General features: G+C 33.1%; 1 protein-coding gene across 1 annotated transcript in view; it reads left to right on the forward strand.

The window, feature by feature from the left end:
- The window catches only part of LOC129224313 (rho GTPase-activating protein 39-like), an 89,458-nt gene that overhangs the window by 40,168 nt on the left and 24,395 nt on the right, over window positions 1-24,895 (forward strand). Inside the window, exons 2-9 of the mRNA XM_054858750.1 lie at window positions 10,965-11,103; window positions 12,396-12,491; window positions 13,498-13,590; window positions 16,742-16,959; window positions 18,299-19,227; window positions 21,096-21,329; window positions 22,450-22,452; window positions 23,900-23,976. Coding sequence (XP_054714725.1) covers window positions 10,965-11,103; window positions 12,396-12,491; window positions 13,498-13,590; window positions 16,742-16,959; window positions 18,299-19,227; window positions 21,096-21,329; window positions 22,450-22,452; window positions 23,900-23,976 — 1,789 coding nt within the window. The remainder of the gene's footprint in view (window positions 1-10,964; window positions 11,104-12,395; window positions 12,492-13,497; window positions 13,591-16,741; window positions 16,960-18,298; window positions 19,228-21,095; window positions 21,330-22,449; window positions 22,453-23,899; window positions 23,977-24,895) is intronic.

The following is a 24,895-nucleotide window of genomic DNA, read 5'->3' on the forward strand; positions in this document are numbered from 1 at the left end:
AAAGCGAAAACTCTGGATTAACAAACTTGGATAACGTTATACAAGGTAAAAAATTTTATTGTTTTGTATGAATTTGTAAGAATATGTTTTTTTTTTAAATCTTAAATTAATTTAACTAACCATATTTTACAGCAGCTTTCAGTTGGAATGGACAGTATGCAAAATATTTTTTTGAATATATTATCGTAGAACAAAATGAAAAATGTTTAACCGAGAAAGAATTTACTTTATTCCTTTTATTTTCAGCTAAAAGGTTTCGCCAAATTTGTTTAGGGTTATAGTTTTAGTATTGTGCGAGCAAAGTAACCTTGGCGAGATTTCGCGCTTTTAGTTAAACCATTTTTAATTTTTATCATGAGTGGAATAAAATGGTAGTAATATTACAGAATTCGATAAGCTAAAATAAATAATGGTCATTCAACTGAAAAGAAAACTACTACCATATATCCGTGAGAATTTCGTTGATGATTTGCATAACATGACATAATTAAATCGTAACTCAGAAATTGGAAACATCGAAACAGAAAAATTTTAAATTAACCGATTCGGGAATTTGAGAGAAATAACTCAGCTACAAATGCAAAACAATAAGCGCTAGCCAAGCAAGGCAAAGAAGTATCATCTTCTTTTGATAATAATTTGTAATGTCATATCAAATTTTCTAGCGTTAATTGTTATTCTTGTCAGGCCACAATTATTATTTAGTTTTATCAAGAACTGATAAATATCGAATTCAACATCGTGGAAATGGCTGCTTAGAACTACGAACTGCGTAATTTGCATTAATTTCTAACTTTTAGTAATGCTTCTTGAATTCTCATTTATTTCTACGTGGGCCAGAATATCAATAAGACTTTGAAAATTAATTTAAAAAGAATAAAGTGAAAAAAATCATGCATACGAACAAAATTTACTAGGGCTTATTAGCATTTTCTTCGTTACCACGTGCGTTTGTTTTAGTTTTTTCGTCCGCCATTAGACTCTGCATTGCCCCCTATAGTTCGTTGGAGTTGCGAATTTCTTTGAGTTGACATTTTTTTTTATTTATTTATTTTGGTAAGTGCATTAATTCATTTGAAAAATTGTTTTTGGCAACAGGGAAAAAAGAAACATTTTTTTTTTTTTTTTTTTGATATGATGTTTTTATTTTAATGAGCTTTTTAATTTTAAGTATTGTTTTTTGTTTTGAAAGTTGTTAAAGATTTTTTCAATGGAAAAAAGTGTATTAGCTGCTTTGTTTAAAAGGTGCTGCTTTTTTTTTTTTTAGATGAGTGAGGAATATTTTATTCCTACAAATCAGCTTAAAGTATTTTGAAAATATGTTTGAAAACATTTGAGATTTTAGCTATTTTTGAGAATATTGATCAGGTACTAGAAAGTAGTATGGGTATACGGGAAAGTAGGCTCGTTTAGTTCTAGACAGAACTTCTTGTTTTTTCTATGAAGAAAATTTTCTTTAATTATGCAAACATATTTAGCACGTAGTTAAATTTCCTCGACTCTTGAGGATTCCTCACAGCTGTCAATAACGTGTTTCTCACGTAGTTTTGATGCTTCATTTCTATTCATAATTTTTCAGACACAGAAGTCTCTCCCAACTCGAGCAACATTCAGCGTTTACTTCTTCTGTTGTAAATATTTACCAGACACGATTTGTTTTGTTTGTTCATTGTTTGTTTCGTCGCCAAATGCACGGCCATTTTTATGAAGTCTGCCCACGCCAGAAACGCGAGACAGAAAAGAAAACGCGAGATAACGGTTTCACATCCGGTAATATGGGAGGCCCACTTCGCTTGGGTCACGGAAGAAAGTTAACGTTCCTTCGTACTCAATTTAGCCGTAGGTTAGGGACGGGAACAACCAACTCTATCCGACATCCTGGAAATTCCGCGCCAAAAAAATATTTTCCCATGCAGATTTGCAATAGATGTGGAGGTTAAGTCATATGCTTGAAGAGAATGGATAGTGGATACAAGGGGAGGGTCATGACCCGCACTAAAGGGGTGCCCATCTCCCCAAGTTCAATAGCGCAAATTCTCCCCTCCCCACCCCCACCCCCCCAAAAAAAAGAAAAAGAAAAATTCTCTTTCCTATTTTTATTTTTAGCTCTATTTATTAAACTTATTAACTTTTTTTCAAATATTTTTTTATTTATTATTATTTTTTCAATCATAATTATTATTTTATTATAAAAGTTTTGCGCTATGCCAATGACACACACACACAAACTAAATAAATAAATGATATAAAATATAAACAGACCAAATTAAAGTAAATTAAATAATTCAAATTAAAAATAAATCAATAAATGAATTTAAATGAATAAATAAATAAAAATTAAATGGTCCCCCAAGAATGTAGATGGCGCAACTTTCGCCACAACCCCCCTCCCCCCGTGGGCATCCCTGCCCCACTAAACTGTCGACAATATTATCCATCCGCATTGTCTTCAAATACTTTCAATAAAATGTAAAAAATTGCAGTAATCTAAATTGGTAGTCTGTACCCGCCCCTGGAGTAGAGAGTATCTAAAAACGACTACAAGTGGAAAATAATAAATAAAATTACTTTTGTTTTATGTTAACCTTATACTGGAGCTCGGATTTTTTGCACAATAAAGTCATCAAAATATGCATACAAATATGCCCTAAAAATTCTTAAAATTTGCACGTGTCTTTTTAAGTGGCCCCTATTCACCAAATTCCAAGCCACGCTTACTCTTTTGAACACTAGGTGGCAGGGCTGCACGGGGTCACTCAAAACTTCCGGCGGAAGTCTTATTTGTATTGCTTCTTACGACGAATTGCTCTGTTTACGTATCTGTAATTTGATTGAATTTTTTAAATTAATCATGAGTTTCAAAGGCGCAAAATTTTCGTAAAAAGAGGGGATGTTGTTCTTCTTTCGGGTACAGCATGGGGGAGGACAGGAGCAAATAAGATGTCAGAAATAAAGATGTTAAAATTTCTAAAGGTCCTGATCGTCGAATCAAAGCCAATGCTTTAAAGCGAAAGGATTGAATCTTAATGAATATTATGTAGTAAAAACACTTTGTGCGAGGTATTTATGAGCTGGAAACATTCACCTTAATTTCATCAGCTTTGTATTTTTAATGTAATGTGTGAAGATCTATATTGATTTATTATTAAATTGATTATTAGAAAAACTCAACCTGAACAATTTTTTATTTGCTTCCTGCAAAGCTGAAAGTTTCCAGTGTTTTGACGGGTTTCAAACAGTTTGATTTGTGTGATTAAAATAAAGAACCACTATTCATTACATCATGGAGAAAAAAACTTCCCATAGCTCGAACTATCAATAACTCGAACCATTTAGCCCGTCTCTTGGGACTTCGAGTTATTGACGAGTTATCAGGAGCTCTAATTTTAAACAAATTTAGATATTCGACAATCGGTAAACAAACACATTAATTAAAGTTATAGTATAGTATCATAGTGTAGCTATTGGTATTACATTCAAAGCAATTTTAACGCAGGAGAAAGCACTCGGAGATTAAATTTAAATTTTGTTATCTTTCTTTTTTTTTATGCCTATAAATCTTGCTACAGAAGCAAGTTTATTAAACAAAAAAAAAAAAAAAAGTGATGAACAAATATGTAATAAAATATATTAAATATCAAACCTGAAAATTAGGTAGCAACTGTAATAAGTGTGTGTGAACTGAAAAGCTACAACAGGAGAATTGATTGAATATGACACCAAAACTCCCTGTCATAGCCATTCTGTGTGAACACAGTGCAGAAAAGCTTCCATCTTAGAAAAAATAGCTTCAACTTATGAATAGGAATTACAATGCACAACGTACTTGCAATCCAGTAGATTTGTGATTCTTGAAAGCAGACTTGTATCAACTTTATTTCTGTTTAGGAGGTATTCATAAATGCTTATCATTGAAATTGCGGTAATGATCGACAAACGAAGACTCTTTTTTTTTTCTTATTTCTGTATTTAAAGGATCAGGAAAATCAGATCCGTTGATCGACATTTTTTGAGAATAGCAAAGCCTATTATACTCATTTCCTGCATTAAAATACGCAAAAGACATGATTCTACCTAGAACTGAAAGAAAACAAAATTGCCTGAACACAGTAAACATCAATCGTTTGCAATAGATTCGCCATCCATCTACTAAAGGATCGGTAAGGTCACAGCCATTGAAAGATAATTTTTAACAATAACTAAGTTTGTCTTTCTTATTTAATGCATTGAAATACGCAGAAGACATTATTCAGCTTTTTAAAGAAGCACAACAAAATCGCTTTCGCTATGAACACCTACCTCTAGCAATGGAGATGGGCGCTTAACCGGAATTAAGACTCGCTACTTCCGGTCTACGTCAGTGGTTTGTTTGTTTATTTAGGATATTTGGTGAATATATGCAACCGCGTCACATCGTTATATCGCTCATTCGAATATATATCGCGCTTTTCTTTTGTCTCCTGAAATATTAAATATTATGAAAAAAAAAAAGAAAAGAAATATTTTTCAGAAAAACTTTTTTTTTTCTTCATGAACATAACTGGTATGTTTTCCATAACCTTCATTTGTTGTAGTTAAAACTCACTTTCGATTCATATTCCTCCATAAAACAATAGAGAAATACTTAGAGTTATTATTATTTTTTACTTTAAAAGAACAATTAGTGAGCTTATTTTCTTGTTACTTCCTTTTCCCTATCCCCCCCCCCTTCCCTATTGTATTCGCGAAAAAATTTTCACCCAAAAATCGGCCTTAATTTCCTTTTTGCTCACCCTCAAATGAATGTTGATTTTTTTTTTTTTTTTTCAACCCAACCACACGTGGATATGTGCCTAGGAACGTACAAATACCCGAAATATCCATTTTGATGATCCTCGAGTTAATTACAACGAGTTTTCTCGTGACGTCTGTGCGTATGTGTGTATGTATGTCGCATAACTCAAGTACGGAATGTCCTAGAAAGTTGAAATTTGGTACGTAGACTCCTAGTAGGGTCTAGTTGTGCACCTTCGTTTTTGGTTGCATTCGGATGCTCCGAAGGGAATGGGTCTTTTGCCCCTTTTTGGGGAGAAATCATTGTTAATTTCGATGTAAACTCAAGTGGTGTTATAATTTGGCGGACACTTGGCTATATATCGCCAGTTTTTTTGGCCGCCAAGTTTTGTCACCAACTTGGCGACGAATTTGGCATTTTTTTAAAAATCTGGTTTTAATTTGGTCACTGTTGGTGATATTTAGAGAGTAAACTATTGAATCATATTAAAACTGCCAATAATAAGAAAATGACATTAAATTGGAGTAAAAGGAAGTCATGTGATGAACACATCAGCTCGTTTTTATTAAGAAAATCGCCTAATGTGATAACAAACTAATCTTAAGTGCAAGGGCATATGTCGTTAATTGGTACGTTAATTTAATCGTTACTTTTTATGATCTCGGTTTGTATCGTATTTTCGAAAAAATCGCGGGGGGGGGGGGGGAGTTTCCCCTGACAAGCGCGATATAACGAAGAGGTTACTGTACCTGTTTGTATGTTTTGAAAGTTTGTTTTAAACACAAATATTTCCTATTCAAACTTTGTCAAGTAAGATAAGTTATCCCATTAACGAAAGCCCTTAGCACTTAACAGCCCTTTTCGTGTTATGAGTTGAAATCGATTATTAGTTGATGTGAACAATTATTTGTATACATAAGAAATGAAATAGCGTTGTTTGAAGAAGAACAAAAAGTATGAATGAAAAAAGAATATAAATACAAATACAAATGTGACGACCAGCAACAGGCACTGGGCCCAGCTAGGCTGGTCCTAGTCAATTAATTAGTCCCCAATGAAGATCAATGGCCCTCTTAAAGCTATCCACTCCCTTGCTCATTACCACCTCTTCCGGTAAGCTATTCCAAGTGCCCACGACCCTGCTAAAGTAGTAGTTTTTCCTGATTTCCAAGTTAGCCTGAGATTTAAATAGCTTAAAACAATGACCCCTTGTCCTGCTTTCCCCGCAAAAATTTAATCCATTTACATCTTTCATTTTGATAAATTTAAATAACTGAATCATGTCCCCTCTGACTCTCCTTTGCTCCAGGCTATACATGTTAAGCCTATTAAGTCTGGTATCATAATCTAAATCTGAGAGTCCCCTTACTAATTTAGTTACCCTTCTTTGAACCCTTTCCAATACAAAAATATCTTTCTTCAGATAAGGCGACCAAAACTGAACAGCATACTCCAAATGAGGTCTTACTAAACTCCTATATAAAGGCAGAAGAACTTTCTTAGATTTGTTTGAAATAGATCTATTGATGAACCCAAGCATTTTGTTGGCTTTGTTACTAGCAATACTGCACTGTTGACTAAACTTGAAGTCCTGATTTATAAAGACACCCAGATCCATAACATTTTCTGCCTGATTTATGACTGAACCCTATAAACGATATCTCATACGCTTATTTCCATGACCTAAGTGTAGCACTTGACATTTCCCTACATTAACTGCCATACCCCATTTATCTGCCCACTTAGTAATATGATCTAAATCCTCTTGCAGCTGTTTTACTTGTTCTTCATTTTCGACAATCCCCATAACTTTTACATCGTCAGCAAAACAATTCATGCTTCCAGAAATATTATCATTGATGTCATTCATAAATATAATAAACAAAAGAGGCCCTAAAACTGATCCCTGAGGAACCCCACTTAGAACATCACTCCAATTAGAATGATTTCCTCTCACAACTACTCTTTGCTTCCTACCAGTAAGCCAATTTCTAACCCAAAGTAAAGTTTTTCCTCCTATTCCAATGTCAGCTAACTTGCTGAGAAGAGCAACATGCGGTACCATGTCAAAAGCTTTTTGAAAATCAATATAAACAACATCCACACATTTTTTGTTATCTAAAGCTGAGGTAACCTTGTCGTAGAAATGCAATAAATTAGTAGTACAGGATTTACCTTTCCTGAAACCATACTGCAAACTAGTCAACAGACTATTAGTCTCTAAGAACATCATGATCTTAATTTTGATCAAAGTTTTGAAAATCTTACAAATCACCGAAGTCAAACGTACAGGTCTATAATTCCCAGCAATACCTTTAGACCCCTTCTTGAAGAGTGGCATTATGTTAGCCAGCTTCCAGTCCTCTGGCACCGTCCCCGAGTTATAAGAAGCATTGAAAATATTCAAAATAACATCCACTAATTCCTCTGCACATTCAACTAAAATTTTTGGATAAATATTATCTGGTCCCGGAGCTTTAGTTGCTTTAATCTTTTTCAAATGAAATAAAACCTCCTCCCTGGAAAATACAAAATCCTCAAGCTGTATAATAGCTTGTGTCTTGTTAGTGTCAACTGTTGAGATACAGTTATCGTTAAACACACTGGAAAAAAAGTTATTTAGAACATTTGCAATATCCCTATCGTTTTGGATTAAATTTCCATGCTCATCAACCAAAGGCCCAATTTGACTGTTTCGAGCTTTCCCAGAATTAGCGTAAGCAAAAAACCTCTTAGGGTTCCCATCAATGTCATCTGCCAGCCTTTGCTCCAATTCCCTTTTCTGAATCCGTACCAAATACTTAAAATTTCGCCTTGCCTTACCATACTGGAGCCTTTCCGCACTCTGACCAGTTTCTTTAAACTTACGAAAAGTGGCTTGCTTATACTTAAGAGCTTCTTTAGTCTCCCTGGAGAACCACATGGGCCAAATTTTGGTACTAACACCTTTTCTCCTAAATGGAACATAGTCCCCAACGGTTTTAGCAAGTTTATCCTTAAATTCCGTCCACTGCTGATCTACGTCGCTATTTTCCAACCCTGACGAAAAAACCTCTTTCAAGCTCTGCCTAAGTGCAACAAAATCGGTGTTTCTGAAATTGGGCACAAACCTAAAATTATCATCTTTGCACACTTCAAATTTAACCCGGAACCTAATGCTGTTGTGATCACTATCTCCAATATGCTCCCCTACACTCAACCCCTGAACAAAACTACCTATGTCACAAAAAACTAGATCCAAAATGGCCTCCTCTCGAGTTCCCTGAGTTACAACTTGATCTAAGAAACAGTCACCAATTACTTTTAAAAATTCCTCTTCTTTGCCATTACCAGGATAAAAATTATTCCAATCAATACCCGGAAAATTGAAATCCCCCATTATGATAACGGATCCCTTACTGGACATGTCACTAATAATACGGTACATCTGTTCATCTTGTCCTTGGTTTGAATTAGGTGGCCTATAAATGTTTCCAAAGCGTAGCTTTATGCCCTTACTGCTCATCAACTCCAGCCAAACCATATCAATATCAGTAGGCTTATCATTTATGACCAATTCATTGCAAATAAAATTGTCTCTAACATAAAATAAAACCCCACCACCTCTTTTACCTACTCTATCCTGTCTGAATAAATTATACCCAGCAATATGTAATAACTCTGCATCAGATTCGGTAGCCCATGTCTCTGTAATTCCGATAACATCCAACTTCTCATCCATAACTATGCTTTTCAATTCATCCATCTTGTTCCTAATACTGCGAGCATTGGTATAGAAAACTTTAAGCATGCCTAAGTTGCTTTTATTTAACACCCTGAAATTTCCTAAATTACAATTGTTAACATTACTACTCTTGTTTGTCACTTTATTTCCATTTCTAGCAATACCCAAAAACATATCATTCTCTCGATACCTGGTGCTTGAACCATGCCCCCCATTCCAACTTAGTTTTTTGACTCCAAAGCCCTTAAAATTAATCCACTAACCATTTTGACCCCTGTAGAGCTCAGATGCAGGCCATCCCTAGCAATCCAATCCCGTTTACAATGACTCCATACATCAATGAACCTGATACTGCGCTTTTCGCAAATTGACTTCAGTAGCAAGTTCATATACCTCGCACGTTGATTTAGCCAGCTCCTATGCACTCCATACCTGGGAAGCAAACCAACCACTTGGACATTTGTCGAAAAGCTGGTTGCTTTATCCAACAGGGATTCCCATTCCCTAGAAAACTCCTCATTTTTACTGTGGCCTACATCATTTGTTCCCACCCACAAAGTAACCATGTCCTCCTTATTCAATACTCCCTTCTTTTCAGCAACCATATTAACGTCTTTTACCCGAGCCCCTGGTAAACAACACCTAGCCACCTTACGCTTTACTCTCCCAACTGTGTTACCCACCTCCCTTACCATAGAGTCCCCCAAAATTACACCCTTAGTTTCCCAATCTAACTCCTCATTTGAAACTTCCCCCTGAATCTCTGGAACATTTATACCCTCTACAACTGGCTTACACCCTAATGCTAACTGGGCTTCCAAAACTAGCATCTTAAGTCTTAAGTCTGAGAGTTCAGCACATTTAGTGCAAATATAATCCTCTTCAAAAACAGACTCATTTTCCCCCTTATACAGGCAGAACATATGACATAGATCACAAGAGATCCACCTGTCCCCCTTCCCACTCTTTACCTCTTTCATAATGCATATAACACCCATTTCTACTCAGTGAATATGTTCCAAAAGGCAAAACAGTAAGATAAAAATGCAAAAAAACACAGAATAAATACTAAAAACAGCAGTAAATAAACAGAGTTGCTACACCCAATAAAGCACACAAGATCAAAAACCAGGAGATCACCACATGTTAGGCTTAGCTCCAAAAAATGCAAAAACACTTCAAGAATACAATAACAGCAAAAATGAGCCCCCAAAACACAATAAAACTAAATTACATGATAAAGTGAAGTAAAAAAACCTAAAACTAGACAGTAAAAATGAAAAATTATAGTAAAAAAACACTTATCAAATTAGCAGCAAAAAACACTCCCTGCATCACAGGCGCCCTCTAGTGGCCGATGTCAGTAAACTTGCCGGTCACCCAAGACAACTAATAAAGTTGATCTCTCATGTACTCTTTCTTTTTAAACATTGAATTTGTAATTTAGTCTCTTTCTTTCCCCTCTCCCCCCCCCCCCCTTACCCATACTTTTGTTTAATTCCTTTTTGTTTACCTATTTGCTGCGTTAAAATCTTTTGGTAGTAAATTTTTGAGATAACTTTCAAAGCCAAAAACTTTCTGTGTTGTAGAATTATCAAATAATTTTATTCGGAAAAAGGAAAAAAAATCTGTCGAGGATACTCTAAAGGCAAAGGCGTTGATTTCTTGTAACGTCTGACAAAAGGATGAAGGGAAGGGAGGGAGGATGGGGAGCTTGACGTTTAAAAATGTCTGGCTAATGAGTAACAAGTATACTTGCACCGTCCATTTTTGTGGGAAAGAGTTGTGAAACAAGTTAGAAGGTGAATAGATTTGAGATTTCCTCAGGAATTAATGAGTAGGAATACAATGCCAAAGACGTTTTCGGTTGGAGAACTTCAAAGCAACAGAAAACCTGAAGTTGCAAATGTTTTCAGTACAATGTGTTTGTATAATTTATAATAAAAAAAAAGAGAAAGAGAGAGAGAAAGAAACTTTATATACTGAAATTAAAATTTTTACATTTGAAATACAGTGAATATTTTCCTTGCAACTCTTAAAATCTAGAAGTCTTCTTTTCCTTCCTCTAAAACTCTAAATAAAACTTTCTTTTTTTTTTCTTTACTGTGTGTGTAGGGGGGAGGGGCTAAAACAAAATATTGCACATGTGTTTTACTGAATTTAATTTTAATAAATTCTTACTCTACTGATGTTTTCAGGGGCATTTTAAGGAAAGGTCACTCTTACCTCTGAAAATTTTCCTTTTTCGTCAAATTTTGAGGGGTCGGAAATTTTTGAGATAGTATTGCAAAATAGATTTTTTTTTCTTTCATTCTTTTTTATAGTGTCTAATGTCTTTTCATGCATGAATCTCAATTTCGTTCAGCAAATTGAGAATTTCTGCCCATCCAAACAATTAAAGGAGCATCCTTGTTTGTTTTCACCCCCCCCCCCCCATATAAAAATAATTTTCTGTTTCTTTTGCAGCAAAAAGATGGACGAAAACCAGTGGTGGGAGTTATTTGATCGTGAAAATTCTCGCTTTTACTACTACAATGCAGCAAGTCAAAGAACAGAATGGCACAAACCACAGAATTGTGATATCATTCCATTGGCAAAACTTTGGGTATACCTTTTTTTCAGTATAATTTTTAGACTTTAATATTAGTTTTTCATTTTTATTAACTGTTTTTTACCATACTGTTCTTGTGTGTGTGTGTGTGTGTATCTTTATAATTATTTTTAGCAACAATTTTTTTTTCTTTTAAGATGTTTTTAATCGCCAAATTAGTTTACATTAAAACGAAATAAGTAAAGCTTTTAGTGATTCCAATGTTGTTCTATTGTTCATTTTCTAACGCCAGTGTGGAAAAAAATCCAAGGTTAGAAAGTAAATTCCACTGATTTCAATTTTGATTTGATGATAGAACAAAAATGAAATTATAGAAATATATCCTTCACATTTTGCTTTAAAAAAACGGTTTTATTAATATAATAATTGATTTATGCAAAGGAATTTTTAGAGTAAATTTTTGTATGATCCATAAATTATATATTTTCTTGTCAAGTAACATTGTAAATTCCAGATTGTACTTATATTGCATGTAACTTAAATGCAAATTCTGCCAAAAAACAACCAAAATCATGCCCACTTATATGTAAATGCATCGATTTCCCAAAGTCAGGGGGGGGGGGGTCAATTGCTTGAAACCCCCAAATGATGAGCCTGTCTGTCTAAGGAAAAGCAAATGTTTGTCTACCAAACAAAACATTTGGCCAATATGATTTTTTTTTAAATTTTTTATTTGAAGCTGTCTTTTGTATGCAAATAGTATGAGATATTGAAAAATATGGATCATATCAAGTGATTTCATTACAAAAATTCGTAAAACACAGAAACATAATCATAACAGTAAGAAGGTAGGCACTACACTATGAATCTGATCCCCCCCCCCCAATTTTATTATTTGAAGTACACAGTACTTTAATTAAATTTCATATTTTGTTTGAAAAGTTACCAAAAGCTGGTGTTATCTTCAAAGAAAACAGTTTTCAGTGGGCTCTTGGTCATGGGAATCGTTAAATTGACTAGGACCAGCCAAGCTGGACATAGAGTCTGTTGCTGATCATTACTCTTGCATTTGTGATTTTGTGCTTTAACTTGAAATATATTTTTTATTTAAATATGATGTCCAACATAAGAAATTGCTGGAATATTTCACTGTTCTGCATAACTAAGTACAATTGTATTGTGTCATAATAATTTTAAAATGTATGTACTAAATAAAATAGCAAATAATATTTTGTGAAACATAGTTGCATGTTAATTGTTATTGGTTTCTTATGTTAAAAATTTGTGTGGTGTGAAATGTTATTATGTTTTTTGCTTATACTTTTGCATAATCGATTACCTTTCAGACCCTGAAACAGAATACTGAGGTTCGTGATAATGAAGATAACAAAATTCACATCAAAAAAGAATCTGTATCTACTCAAACAACTAATAGAGGGATCGTAAGTTTTTTTTAAATATATCATTTCATTTATTTACTATAATTTCTACACTTTCTTCATTTCAATTCATTCGTTAGGATCTGAGCAAGTTTTTTTACAGCGTTAAAATGAAATTTGCTGCCTCTTTTCAAAAAATCTGATGGGGCTTGATTTATCAGTAACATTTATTCAGTACCTTATTCCAGGGTTTCCCAACCTTTCTTTCTCTAAACCCTTTGAAAATATTCAGGTTCCAGCGACACTATCTATGTTTTTTTTTCTGGTTTACATTATATGCTTTTCTAACTTTATATTGTAGTCCCTGAGCCTAAAATCCGTGACTAACTGTCAGTTTTGAGAATTTTTTACTGAAAATTAAAATTATTTTCTGTGACAATTCCTCTTAACTAAGACTATTTTGTTTTTGAGGATGAATCACTCAGTGATTTTGAGGCCCCAGGTTTGCACCTGTGTTATGATCCGCCAAATCTCAAAATGGTGTATGTTTAATTATTCTGGAATGATCCTGAAAGACGTTTTTTGCGATGCTTCACCATAAGAAAGTTAATATGTATCTGGTAAAAAGTTGGGTACCCTTATTTTATGAATATTTAAAAGTTCTTACCTTTTTTGTCTATAGAGGATCCATTTCTGTCTTATGTAATAATATGATGGCTACTTTATTCTTAGTAGTTAAAATTTTAATGCTCCCAAAGTTAAACTATTCCGTCCTGGGAAGATAAAGGACAGTATCTGCAGAAATGAGTTTTTGAGATAATTGAAGAAACACGTTTTGGATTCAATACTAACAATAGGAAAATATTAGAGTTCGTCGTCTTTTCCTATTTTTTTTTCTGCAGAAACCAAATAAGTACAATAAAGTTGAAGTACTACAGATGACAAAAATGAAAAATTTGCAGATACTGTCCATTGCCTTGCTACAGCAGTATTAAGCTATATTTCTCTTTCTCTGTACTTGACACAATTGACATTGCAAACATACATTTTGCTATTATTTATTATTTAGGGTGTTGATGGCTACATTCGGATTACAAAGCCTCCCATGTGCACAGTCTCCACACAAACTAGTCCAACAGCTTCTCCCCGAGATACTTGCAGGGTAAGTTCAATTATGAGTTTGTTTTGAAACCAAAAGTAAGTAACCTGAATATGTAAAGCTACTTATTTCTAATAAAGAAGTTTTGTTTAATTTGAAACGTAATGAAAATGATACCAATTTTACATTAATCTAAGAGGTGATTTAATAACTGATTAGGTATCACTTTAGTATTGACAAGGATTCACAGAAGTTGATTAATCTCCAGTTATTTGTTTTTATGACCTAAGTCATTTATAACATTTTGTACAACACTATGTGAGATATACTATACAAACTTAGTAATATTATGCTTTGAATAATTTACTAATGTTACTTAATCTTATCACTCTTATTAATTTATTTAGTTAAATTAGTTTCTTGAAATGAATATCATTCAGGGATAAGTAAATTCATCGTTACAAATGCATCACATCAAATCTGAAAATTACCATTTTTCTGGAGACGGGAAAAAAAATTTGTTCATCAAATCAGCTTATACACCCGCTGCTTATTAAAAAAACATTCGTTCCAACGACATTTTGATTTTATACAACCAGCATACATGCACTTAGAAGCAAAGAAAATTTTTTCCACTTTAAATACTCTTAAAGGAAATAAATAATGAGCAAGGGAGTAGATAGTTTTAAGAGGGCCACTGATCTTCACTGGGGATTGTAAATTGACTAGGACCAGTCTAGCTGGGCCCAGAGCCTGTTGCTGGTCGTCACATTTGTATTTGTATAAATTTTTATGTTGACATATTTAGTATTTCTCAAAACGCTGTAGACACTTTTAATAAACATGAGCTATATTTTTTAATTTTATTTACTCAAGGACTTTAAAAAAAATTTGTATAGTTGTTTAATTAACAGATTTTGTAAGTAAAGATTCAACATTGTTTAAAAAATTATAAAAGTTTTTGTGACTTACAACATTACATCATCTTTGCTCTTAAGTGCATTGTATGATATCAAGCGCTTTTCTGAGACCTACTGCAGAGGGCAAAACGATTCCTCCACTTCTTGGTGTGACTTTGAAATTTGTTTTGCTTGTTTCAATTTTTAAAGTGTTATCTATCTTTTTTTTTTTTTTCAATTCAAAAGCTTGATTTTATAAAACGTCAATAAGGAATTTTTTAATGAAGTTTTAACATATTGATATTGTAATGATTTGGTCTGGATTTGATTTTAAAAAGCTGCTAATTTTATAATCTAGTGATTTTATTGGTTGCGGTTACTGCATCATGTCATTTCTGAGAGCAAAAGAGCTGTTATAAAAAATATGACATGTATGTTGCCTGCACATGTGTTAAAATCCAAAATCCCAAGCATACCTACATGCATAAAAGTTTCCATTTTAGGTGTAATTCAGTTAATGTCATTTGCATTTTCAGGAAAAGAATTTTTAGGCATTGTTTTTTCTTTTGAATGTGTTTTAACATTAGAACGACAGAGGGGCCTGTGTGGCACTCAGATAGTTTGTTGTTCAATAACTTGAATAATATCCAACAGAGCTTGATGAAACTTTCTGACTTTTCATTATATGGATGCTTTACTTGCCAAATCAATTAACTCCATAAAATAAAAAGTCAAGAAAAGTGATGAAGAAGATAGTGTTATAGGTCCTCGTGTTACATTATCTGCCATCACAGGATCAGAAATGTACTGAACCAAAAGTTTAATATAAATTCACATTCTAAGCATTGATGAAACACTATTAAAGCAGAAATGAGGATTTTTTAAAAAGTGGAGTTAATCGATTTGGCAACTGACCCATCCATATGAGACTATTTGAATGCTTGTTAAATCATTCAATCATTCCGCTCATAGTACTGTAAATATTAATCTTTATACCTAGAAAGACGGAAGGGGGTTACGGAAACGGAAGGGGGGAAAGGTTACTCTTTATGCATCCAGTCAGATATCAAATCAATGATGTTCCCATTTATTTTTCTGAGGGTATACTCCCAGTAATCCATTATGCATAATAATATGTGTATGCAATCATATAAATAATGTGTCATTACAGCAGACCCTCGTTTCACGCGGGCTTATTTTACACGGTTTCAATTATACACGGTTTAAGATTTGACACCTTTATTTCATATTGCAGATTACGCATAATCAACTGCATTTTGGCTTGCGAATAATCGAGCTTGGGCCACTGGAGACATTTTATGCAATTGGTTCCAGAGCTCTTTTCAGAAGTAATTATATATATTAAACTCTCACAGTTTAGAACTCACTGGAAGAAGAGGTTTTAGGATTGACAAAGGAGGGCAAAATTAACGAGATGATACCAACGTTGGTGATGCACAACCAAAAACGTTTACATTGAAAATTTTGAGCCATTCCTAAACAATAGAAATGATCTTTCTGATTTGTTAGTGAAGGAAGATTCTATCATGGAAATGATAACAAGTGATCATGGATGCGTTAATCCTCTGCAAAGAATGACAGAGAAAAACTCTTAATGACTTCCAAAAGACTATCATAGCCAGCTCCTCTTTACATAAACAGAACACGAAATTAATTTATGTTTTCTTTATGGCTATTGTGCATAAAAGTCGATATAAGTACACATTAAACTTATTATACAATTAGACATCACAAGAATGAAGTATTTTGTTATATACGGAACCAAACCTTTATTTTAACACTAGTATTAGGTCTCAATTTACGCGGCATTTCTGTGGAACGTAAACCCGCGTTTGAGAGCATACGGCGTATATGTAGTATACCCTATGGGAACAACACTGATCCAAATGCTATAAACAGTACCGATTGCTTACCAGCAAAACAGTATCCATTGCTCTTGGAAATATATTCTGAGAAACTAGTTTTACCTTTTGGCGAGTAAAAACAGAACAAATTTAATAATTACGTACTAAGTTTGTATTTAGTCATAAAAGAATGTGCATCAGGCATGTGGACTCACTCAGAAATAATTTTTAAAAGAATTCACCCCAAAAATGGGTAGGAGCCACAGGGTATACAGAAAATTCTTTCTAGGTATCTAGGTATACAGAAAATTTCAGTGTTTCTAGTGTTAACTGTGGTATTAAAAGATATATTTAATTCTGCAAAACTATTTTAAAAAATGCTGGTAATTATTTGTATTCTATAAAAATTAGCAACATCATATTCATTGCTACTATTTTTGTCTATTTCAGAACCATCATAGACATCATCATCATCGGCATGCTTCCAGTCCATCAGCAGGTTTATATTCATCTCGTAGTCCTTCCTACAGTGAAGATGTAACAGTTCCAGAAGTACGAAGGGATGGGCAGTACCAACCTCAAAATTCTAATTCATATTCCAGTCGTTCTAATGATTATGGGCGCTTACAACCTTCCCCTATGAATCCACCATCTCATGTTGGTCACAGGTAAGCTCTATTCTTTAACTTCTTATTTTAATATTTGAAATATTATACTGGAATATACTTTTTTTTCACTGTTCACATTAAGAAATAAATTTAGCATTTGTATATAAGTAACATTTATTTTATTTGTTTCATGGTATTATGATTGAGCTTCAATCAATCGAGCTAAGGCCATTTCATTCAGTTAACAGTATCAATATTGAGTGTTTAAGTTTTTACTCAAAGCACATGCACAAAGAAGGGGGGGGGGGGAGAGACTATAAGCACTAAATAGCTGCTATTATTAAACATAATCATTCAACTCAATCTGCAACAAAGTTGTAATGCTATCTAAAAATTAAAATACAATTTGAAATATAGTAGGTGCCGCTTAATGTGATCACTTTGGGACAAATATAATTTGATAACAATAACCGACTGATAACAATAACCGAAAAGAACCCAGGAGACACAAAATAATGATATTTTTTTTCAATTAAGGTGCATTTATTTTGGCAACCTCAAATTAAAATCACACTGTCTCAACTGAATGCAGTTTTAAATTATAAATTATTAAATAAACAGAATGGAAATATCTGAATTATAAGAAATTAAAGTTAAATTATACAATTTCTAATCAGAAAGTAATAGGTGAAGTAAAATATGACTGTTTTCCCTGACATTCGTTAGCCAACTTCAAAGCACATCAGCTTTTCTATCTTTTCCAGCATGGTTTGCCATTTAACTTGGCTTTGTTTTCAATCTCAACACAATTCTTTAATAGTTTACAAAGCAATGGCAACAATGGAGGTCCTACATCAATGCCTGCAACATGACTGAATTTTTTTTAGAAACAAAAGAAAGTTTTCTTAGGGGGAGTCTGTAGTCACTGGGGGCAAACTTTCTGTAGCTTCATTCCTAGAAAAATTTTGAACTTCTATTGAAAACCACAAAATGCTACACAGAAAGTTCCTCTCGTCAGGGTCTATGTATTTCTGTTAATTGAGGAATAAAAACGGGGAAAAAAATTCAGTGCTTTTACTACACAAATTAAAAGAAAGTTTAGGAATCCTTAGATTTTAATCATTTTAATTTGTGTTTCAGTTTTTGCAAAAGAGCATTTTTTTCTACAATTATCATAAGTAAGAATAGGTTGGAATTTAACTTTTTTTTAAACTTTTCTTACATATATATATTATTTTGGCTCTACCACTTCAGTACAGCCAACAGTATAGGCTTTTTTGTATGTATTATGAATATTATGCTGCTATAATGTTTTCTACCTTTAACTGCAGTTTTTTTTTTCTTTTTTGAAATTACTACTTATTTATTCAATTTGTGAATATGCCTTTTATTTCTTTAGGAAACATGATTCCTGTTGCTCATCTGATAGCATTGGTTCTTCTTTTTCACAAAAAACACAAGATCACAGTCCTGAACAAAATGGGCACACGTTTGATTCTCGTTCAAACCAAAAGTCCTTAGAATCTAGTAGACGTCATCGTTCCCTGGATCATGAACGCGGAACCACCAGCACTTCCTGGAAGCACCATAGTATAGACGATCAAGGAAATATTGCTCGTACTGCCCCCTCTAGGATCAACGAAGCTCCTAAACCACAACCGCACCGTAAACATCGCAGTGAAGATCTGTCTCCCAAAACCAATGTGTTTTCTGCATTTCCTCAGTCCGAGAGCTGGGCCACTGACACAAACCGCACTCCAGCAAACACCAGAAATCAGTGGTCTCACAGTACTTCTGATTCTAGCACATCTAGTCCTCAAAGTCCTCCCATTGTGCCAAGCCGAGAAGTTCAAGTCATACGAAGTGAAGACGGTAGTCTCTTTGCATTTAGTGATGTGCCACATGGCTCAAGTGATAGTTCACCGCAGTCTTTGGATTCGGCCCGAGGTTTAGACAGCAGCTTTGTTTCGCAAAGTAGTTTGATGTCCTTGGACAGTCAGCAGAAAAGTGTATCGGAATCTGCAACATCACCAAACCTGAGGCAACTTCAGATGGCTCCCAAAGTAACACCGTATGACAAAGAACAGATTCGTGGTAAACTCCATCATGTCCAAGACAGCAGAGAAATGCCAAGTTCATACTACCATTCTAGTGCAATATCTCATGAGCCAAAAGCAAATGTTATGAATAACTCTTTTCGGCAAAACGAGCAGCCGACTCCCTTGTACAGTAACCTTGATTACCCCTCCCTTTGGGACTCCCAAGCTGACAGCCAAACATACCTACTACCCCTTCAGCATTACCTACTAGAGCAAGCCAAGTTGTCAGGTCATATATTGTTCCCTTATTCAATATTTTCGTAATGATAGTTGTGTAATTTTCAGTAGATAACATTTTTAAATTTTTAAAGTTATTTATTATTTTAAAGTAACAGCATAATTCAATATTTTTCGTTTCTCTTTGTGAAGTAAAATAAGACTATTGTTTTGTATCTGTTTGTGCTTAATTGAATTCACTTTAGTTCTTTTGTATTTGTTAGAATCTAAAGGTGCAACTTCTTTACAACTTTTTACCTCTGCCATAAGTTTGCAACCCCAGACTTATGCATACTCTGCTTGTCCTTTAATTCACCCATAATTTCCTATCAGATGCCATACTGAATACAATTAATTGATGGGACAGAGAAAGGTTAAGAATTTACCAAAAAATAGTTTTGAAAGCTAATGTATTTACATCCACAGATAACAAAGGAATGCTGCATTCTTGTTTTCATCCAGAAAGAGTTACACAGCATTTTTAAATATGCTGTAAAAGAGGTAGAATAAATAATGCACTATTTATGTGTATTAATTTAATTTTATAAGTCAGTTAGACTTCTTTTAGACATTTCATGAAATGATTGCTGTATTGCTCATAAAACTGTAGCAAAATGTATTTTTTGACATAGTCGAAAAATATTGAATATTTTTATCTAAAAGTTTTAACTATTCATTTAAATGCTCTTCCAAGTTAATGTTTTATTAAAATGAAATGTGACCGTGTCAGATCCAGACACTTATTTTCAAATATTAATTACATATTTCATTAAAAAAATAATAGTGAATACTTTCAAATGCAATCTATTTTTGCTGCTGCATTAGTTCAAAGTTTTATATAGAAAACGCAATTGATGGCATACCCACAGTACTTCGGATATCATTTACAAAAATATATTTAAAAAAAATCATTTGCAGGGTTTACACCAGGGAAAAAAGTAAGGTGGGATTTCCCACCATGAGCTAAATTTAAAGGGGGATTTTTTTTTTTTTAATTAATGTGTCAGCTGTTATTTTTTCATTTTAGTTTATATATATATTTTTTTCTCATTTTGATTCAGTAACCTAAAAATCAGATTGTACAAGGGACGTTTTTAAAGTAAGTTCCGTTTTGAAATAAAAAAAGAACAAGTACAGATAGAGAAAAGAAATTTATTGCACAAAAATCTAACACCCTTACGCAATTTTTCTACATTGCTCCCATGATTTTCCAAGCATTTGTCATAGCGCGACACAGGTTTTTGAATAACTATTCGTAGAAAATTGCCGCCTGTGTAGCCAACTATGGGGTAACATGTTCTCTGACCTCATTATTGCTGTTGTGCCACAGACCACCTAAGAAATACTTTAGATGCCTAAACAAATGAAAGTTGCTGCGAGCGAGGTGGGGGCAGACTAGAGGATGTTTAAAAACGTCCCAGCCAAAGCCCTCCAAGAGTCCTCAAGGTTGACTACACAGGCGGCAACTTTGTACGAATAGGTATACAAAAACCTGTACCACGCTATGACAAATGCTTGGAAAATCACGGGAGCAATGTCGAAAAATATCATAAGGGTGGTAGATTTTGTGCAATAAATTTCTTTGCTCTATCTGTACTCGTTCTTTTTTAATCTCAAAACGGACCTTACTTTAAAAACATGCCTAGTATCTAAAACAAATATAAAAAAAAAGAGAAAACAATTTTATTTAGATTTTGTTTGATCATACTTCGCTTTATTAATCTATAATTGTCAATCAAGTAAAGCAAATAAGTTTTATTTAGAATCTTATAGTTAAGTAAATTTTTTCTCCTGAAAGACTTAGAAGAGGAAAAAAAATTGTTAATTGAAAACAATACAATATTTAATGTTTAATACTTTTATTCATTCATCCATTTATAGGTTATCAGTTTGGAGATTTCATTGGTGATGATTTAGACTCACTTTCCCAAAGTGATGACGATTCTGATGGTCATAGGGAAGAAGATGATGATTTTGCTGATGATGAAGCAATGAGTCATCAAGATTCTTCATCTCAAGAATATTTAGATGATGTAAGATACTTTGATGAAGATGAGGATGAAGTATATTGTGAGCCACCTCCTAATTTCCAAGAAACTGATGCTAGTCACTTAAGTAAATATTTTTAAAGACTTTATTTACTTATTCATTAGTATAATTATTATTATTTATTTATTTATTTATTTATTTATTTATTTTTGATAGTAAAATTATGAAAATATCAGCTATATTATGATCGCTATTTTATTCAATTCAAAAATTCTCCTAAAACTTCTTAGATTTAAGTTTTCTTTAATATTTTTGGAGTTCTTTGCAAAAAAAAAAAAATCTTTGAGACTTATTTTGCATCATTTTTTTAAAAAAGCCATAATTGCTTCAGAAATGTCATAAAAGATAATTTCTTGACATTTATCTTTTCTGAACACCAAAAATGATGAGAAGTTTCTATTGGCTTCAAATATATAGGTTGGATTTATCTAATACTAGTGGTACCCGCACGGCTTTGCCCGTAGTAGAAAATCAAAAGGTCATTTGGTTTGCCTGTATATTTACACATAATGGATGACGAATTTCTCGCCAATTGGCTATGTTCATTCGCTCTCCCATTCCACGTCATGATAATTTTGTAATTTGCTCGTCCGTCTTATGATAATTTTTCTCTGGAAAATGTTCTTAAAATTGAAATAGAAAAACAACAAAATCCAATTTTTGAAAAATCGCTTTGAGGTGCACACCTCCATGCTACAATTTAACTTTGTACCAAATTTCATAAAAATCGGGACAACGGTCTAGGCGCTATGTGCGTCACAGAGATCCAGACAGAGAGACTTTCAGCTTTATTATTAGTAAAGATTGTAGGATAAACAAAGCAGTTTCCTGATTCAAACTCGTACCTTGTCTCCTTTTACTTTTCCAACTTCTGTATCCTGTAATGTTAAGGTTCCAACAAACATGAATAAACTAAATGTACCCTTGAAAACAAATGAACATAGCATAAAATGATAACACCCCCTTACTGTGCTAGTAGGGTTTATTAGAGTGACATTAAATAATATGTAAAAGACTTGTGTAGGAGATTCTTATTTCCTAAAAGACCAAGAACTTCATTTTCATTTGTAGATATTCTCAATTTGATCTTTCACCTAGATTTGATTTCAACTGTATAGAAAATACAGTTTTGATCTGAAAATGCTTAACGTTCATGCTGTTTTAATTTGAAATCTTTTCATATGAGGTAGTGAGCAAAGGGATCCAAGTGCCAAAATTAAATATTTGGAGATAACCACTACAAATAATAGGGGTGAACCCCTCCTCTGTCTTAAGGCAAGATATAGTACTAGTATCCCTGGTAGATGCTGCTGTACAGCACGATTTAGAGAAAAAAAGTCAATTAAAGCCTACCTAGGACGTAATCTTTATACGCGTTTTACTCTAAACTTGAAAATGTCCACTTACATCCCTTTGCTTCTCACTGCCTCATACGATTCTTGTTTCATGTCTAGAACTAGAACTAAGACTTGTTTTTACTGTGAAATGTTAGCATACACCCTGAATGTTCACAGTTTGTTGTTCTTGATTGTAGTTAAAAATGATCTGAAACAGAATTAAAATTTGACAAATGATGAATAGATATGTAGCATGAGTATACACTAGGGATACAGCAATCAATCTGCGGTAATCGACCTTATTTTGCTGATTAATGTAATGCAAAACCATGAGTATTTCAGGATTGTCAGGTCGTAAAACAATCCTTGTTTATTTCGCAAATACTATAACATTTAATGTCCTTTCTTGCTGGTTCATTTGTATTTCTTCTTACACACTAAATAATCTTTCACTTAATTTCCTTATTTTACTTAAAGTTTGATTTTTAAAAATTTCATGCATATGCTTTGAGGGATTTTTTTTTAAAACAAAAATTGATACTTGAAATTATAATAATTTCTTCATTTTTTTTCTAGTTAGAATAAACATGTGTATTTTCAAACGTGCAACATGCTTCATGTGTCAATTCTTGTCCCAAAACTCTACCTTTAGCTTGGAGCTTTAAGATTATCTCTAATTTTTTTAAAAAAATAAAAGTTGTGGTTAAGTGGTTGCTAATAACAAAAAAGTAGTTACTAAGTTAAAAGCATCTGCTGAATACAGGCAACTATCTAAATAGTTGAATTATTAACAGTAATATGAAAATGTGCTCACAGAAATAGAATTGAATTTTGAAATATTATTTAAAAAAAAGGAGGGTATTGGAGAAATTGTAGTATTAAAAATAATCATGATCATCAATTGGTCAATTAATTAGTAATCAGCCAATTTGTTTATCTGCGCATCTCTAGTGCATACCCTGCATATTTATTAGATCTATTCATTATCATTTTGATATTTTTGATTATAGTGCTTATAAAAGATGTAGAAGCAAGATTAAAATTTGACAAATTGTTTTTTAGCGTTTTTTGCTTATTTTTTGGTTTTTCTCATGCTATGGCTATGTAAAAGTGTATGAAGCATATGTCTCTTGACAACAACAAGAATTTTTTAAAATTTTCATTGCATTTTTAAAATTAAAAAAATGTAAATGATTTATTTCCTAATCAATTTTTGCTATTATACATTTTTAATTATGTAATAAAGTTTTCTGTTGGAAAAATGGTTTGTCTTGTTTCATTTGTTGCGATCTTTTCTAGGCACTCGACATTCATCATTGAGGAGAAAGAATACAAATTTAATTCCTAGTCATTCACCATTATTAGACAAATCACAGGTATGTTTACAGCTTGAAACATAAAGTTGAAACATAAATTACCTTTTCTCACTTGTACTGATGCATTGCCTTATTGTGTTTAATTAAAACAGTTCATGAAGTAATCAATAAAATAATAATAATAATAATGCAGCAATGGAACAACGTTTTAAACCATATGACATTTGAAATCACCTATAAGGAGTCCTTTTTATTTTACACACAAAGGGCCAAGGTTAGAGGTTTTGGGGTCAAACCCCTGCCCCCAGAACCATAGGTTTTAACGCACATTGTCCATCCTAATGCTTTATTTTTACATATAAAAGCTGTTTTGACCAAAAACTCCAATCAATAGGGATTTCTGGCTGCGCTACTAAAGCGAGGGTCTAAGAGCTAAGTCAGTTGGTTACATTTGAAATTAGTTATTTGTGAGCAATTTCTTAGTTTCTATGAACATACTTGAGAAAGATTAATAGTGTGTGTTTTGTATCTTTTAACTTAAACTGGGTTCGTACGCTCCTTCAAAACTCCTCCAATACTCCTTCATTTAGGAAATTTTTTTGAAAGGCCCTTCAAACTCCTTCGTTTTGGTTTTAACTCCTTCAAAACTCCTTCTTTTTTAGTTCAAGACTACATAATCTTCCTCCTATGACAGTAAATTTAAATACTTTGGTTGACAACTTTGTCGCAAGGGAGATTGTATAAGGGTGATTTCTTTAAGGGGTAGTAATTTCATATTTATTTTTTTCATAAAGATGTGATTTACAAACTAATCAGAGAAGTCATAAAAGTTGAAGGGGAAAATATTATTAGATGACACTAAAACATTTCATAGGTGAAGTAAAAGATGCTTAAATGGTGCTTGGTCATTTTTTTATGTTTTATGATTATTGTTTTTCCCTCCACCACACTCTCAGCAGCAAAAGTCAGGTTGTCTAAT

The sequence above is a fragment of the Uloborus diversus genome, chromosome 6 (assembly GCF_026930045.1).
Source record: "Uloborus diversus isolate 005 chromosome 6, Udiv.v.3.1, whole genome shotgun sequence".
NCBI classification, from domain to species: Eukaryota; Metazoa; Arthropoda; class Arachnida; order Araneae; family Uloboridae; genus Uloborus; species Uloborus diversus.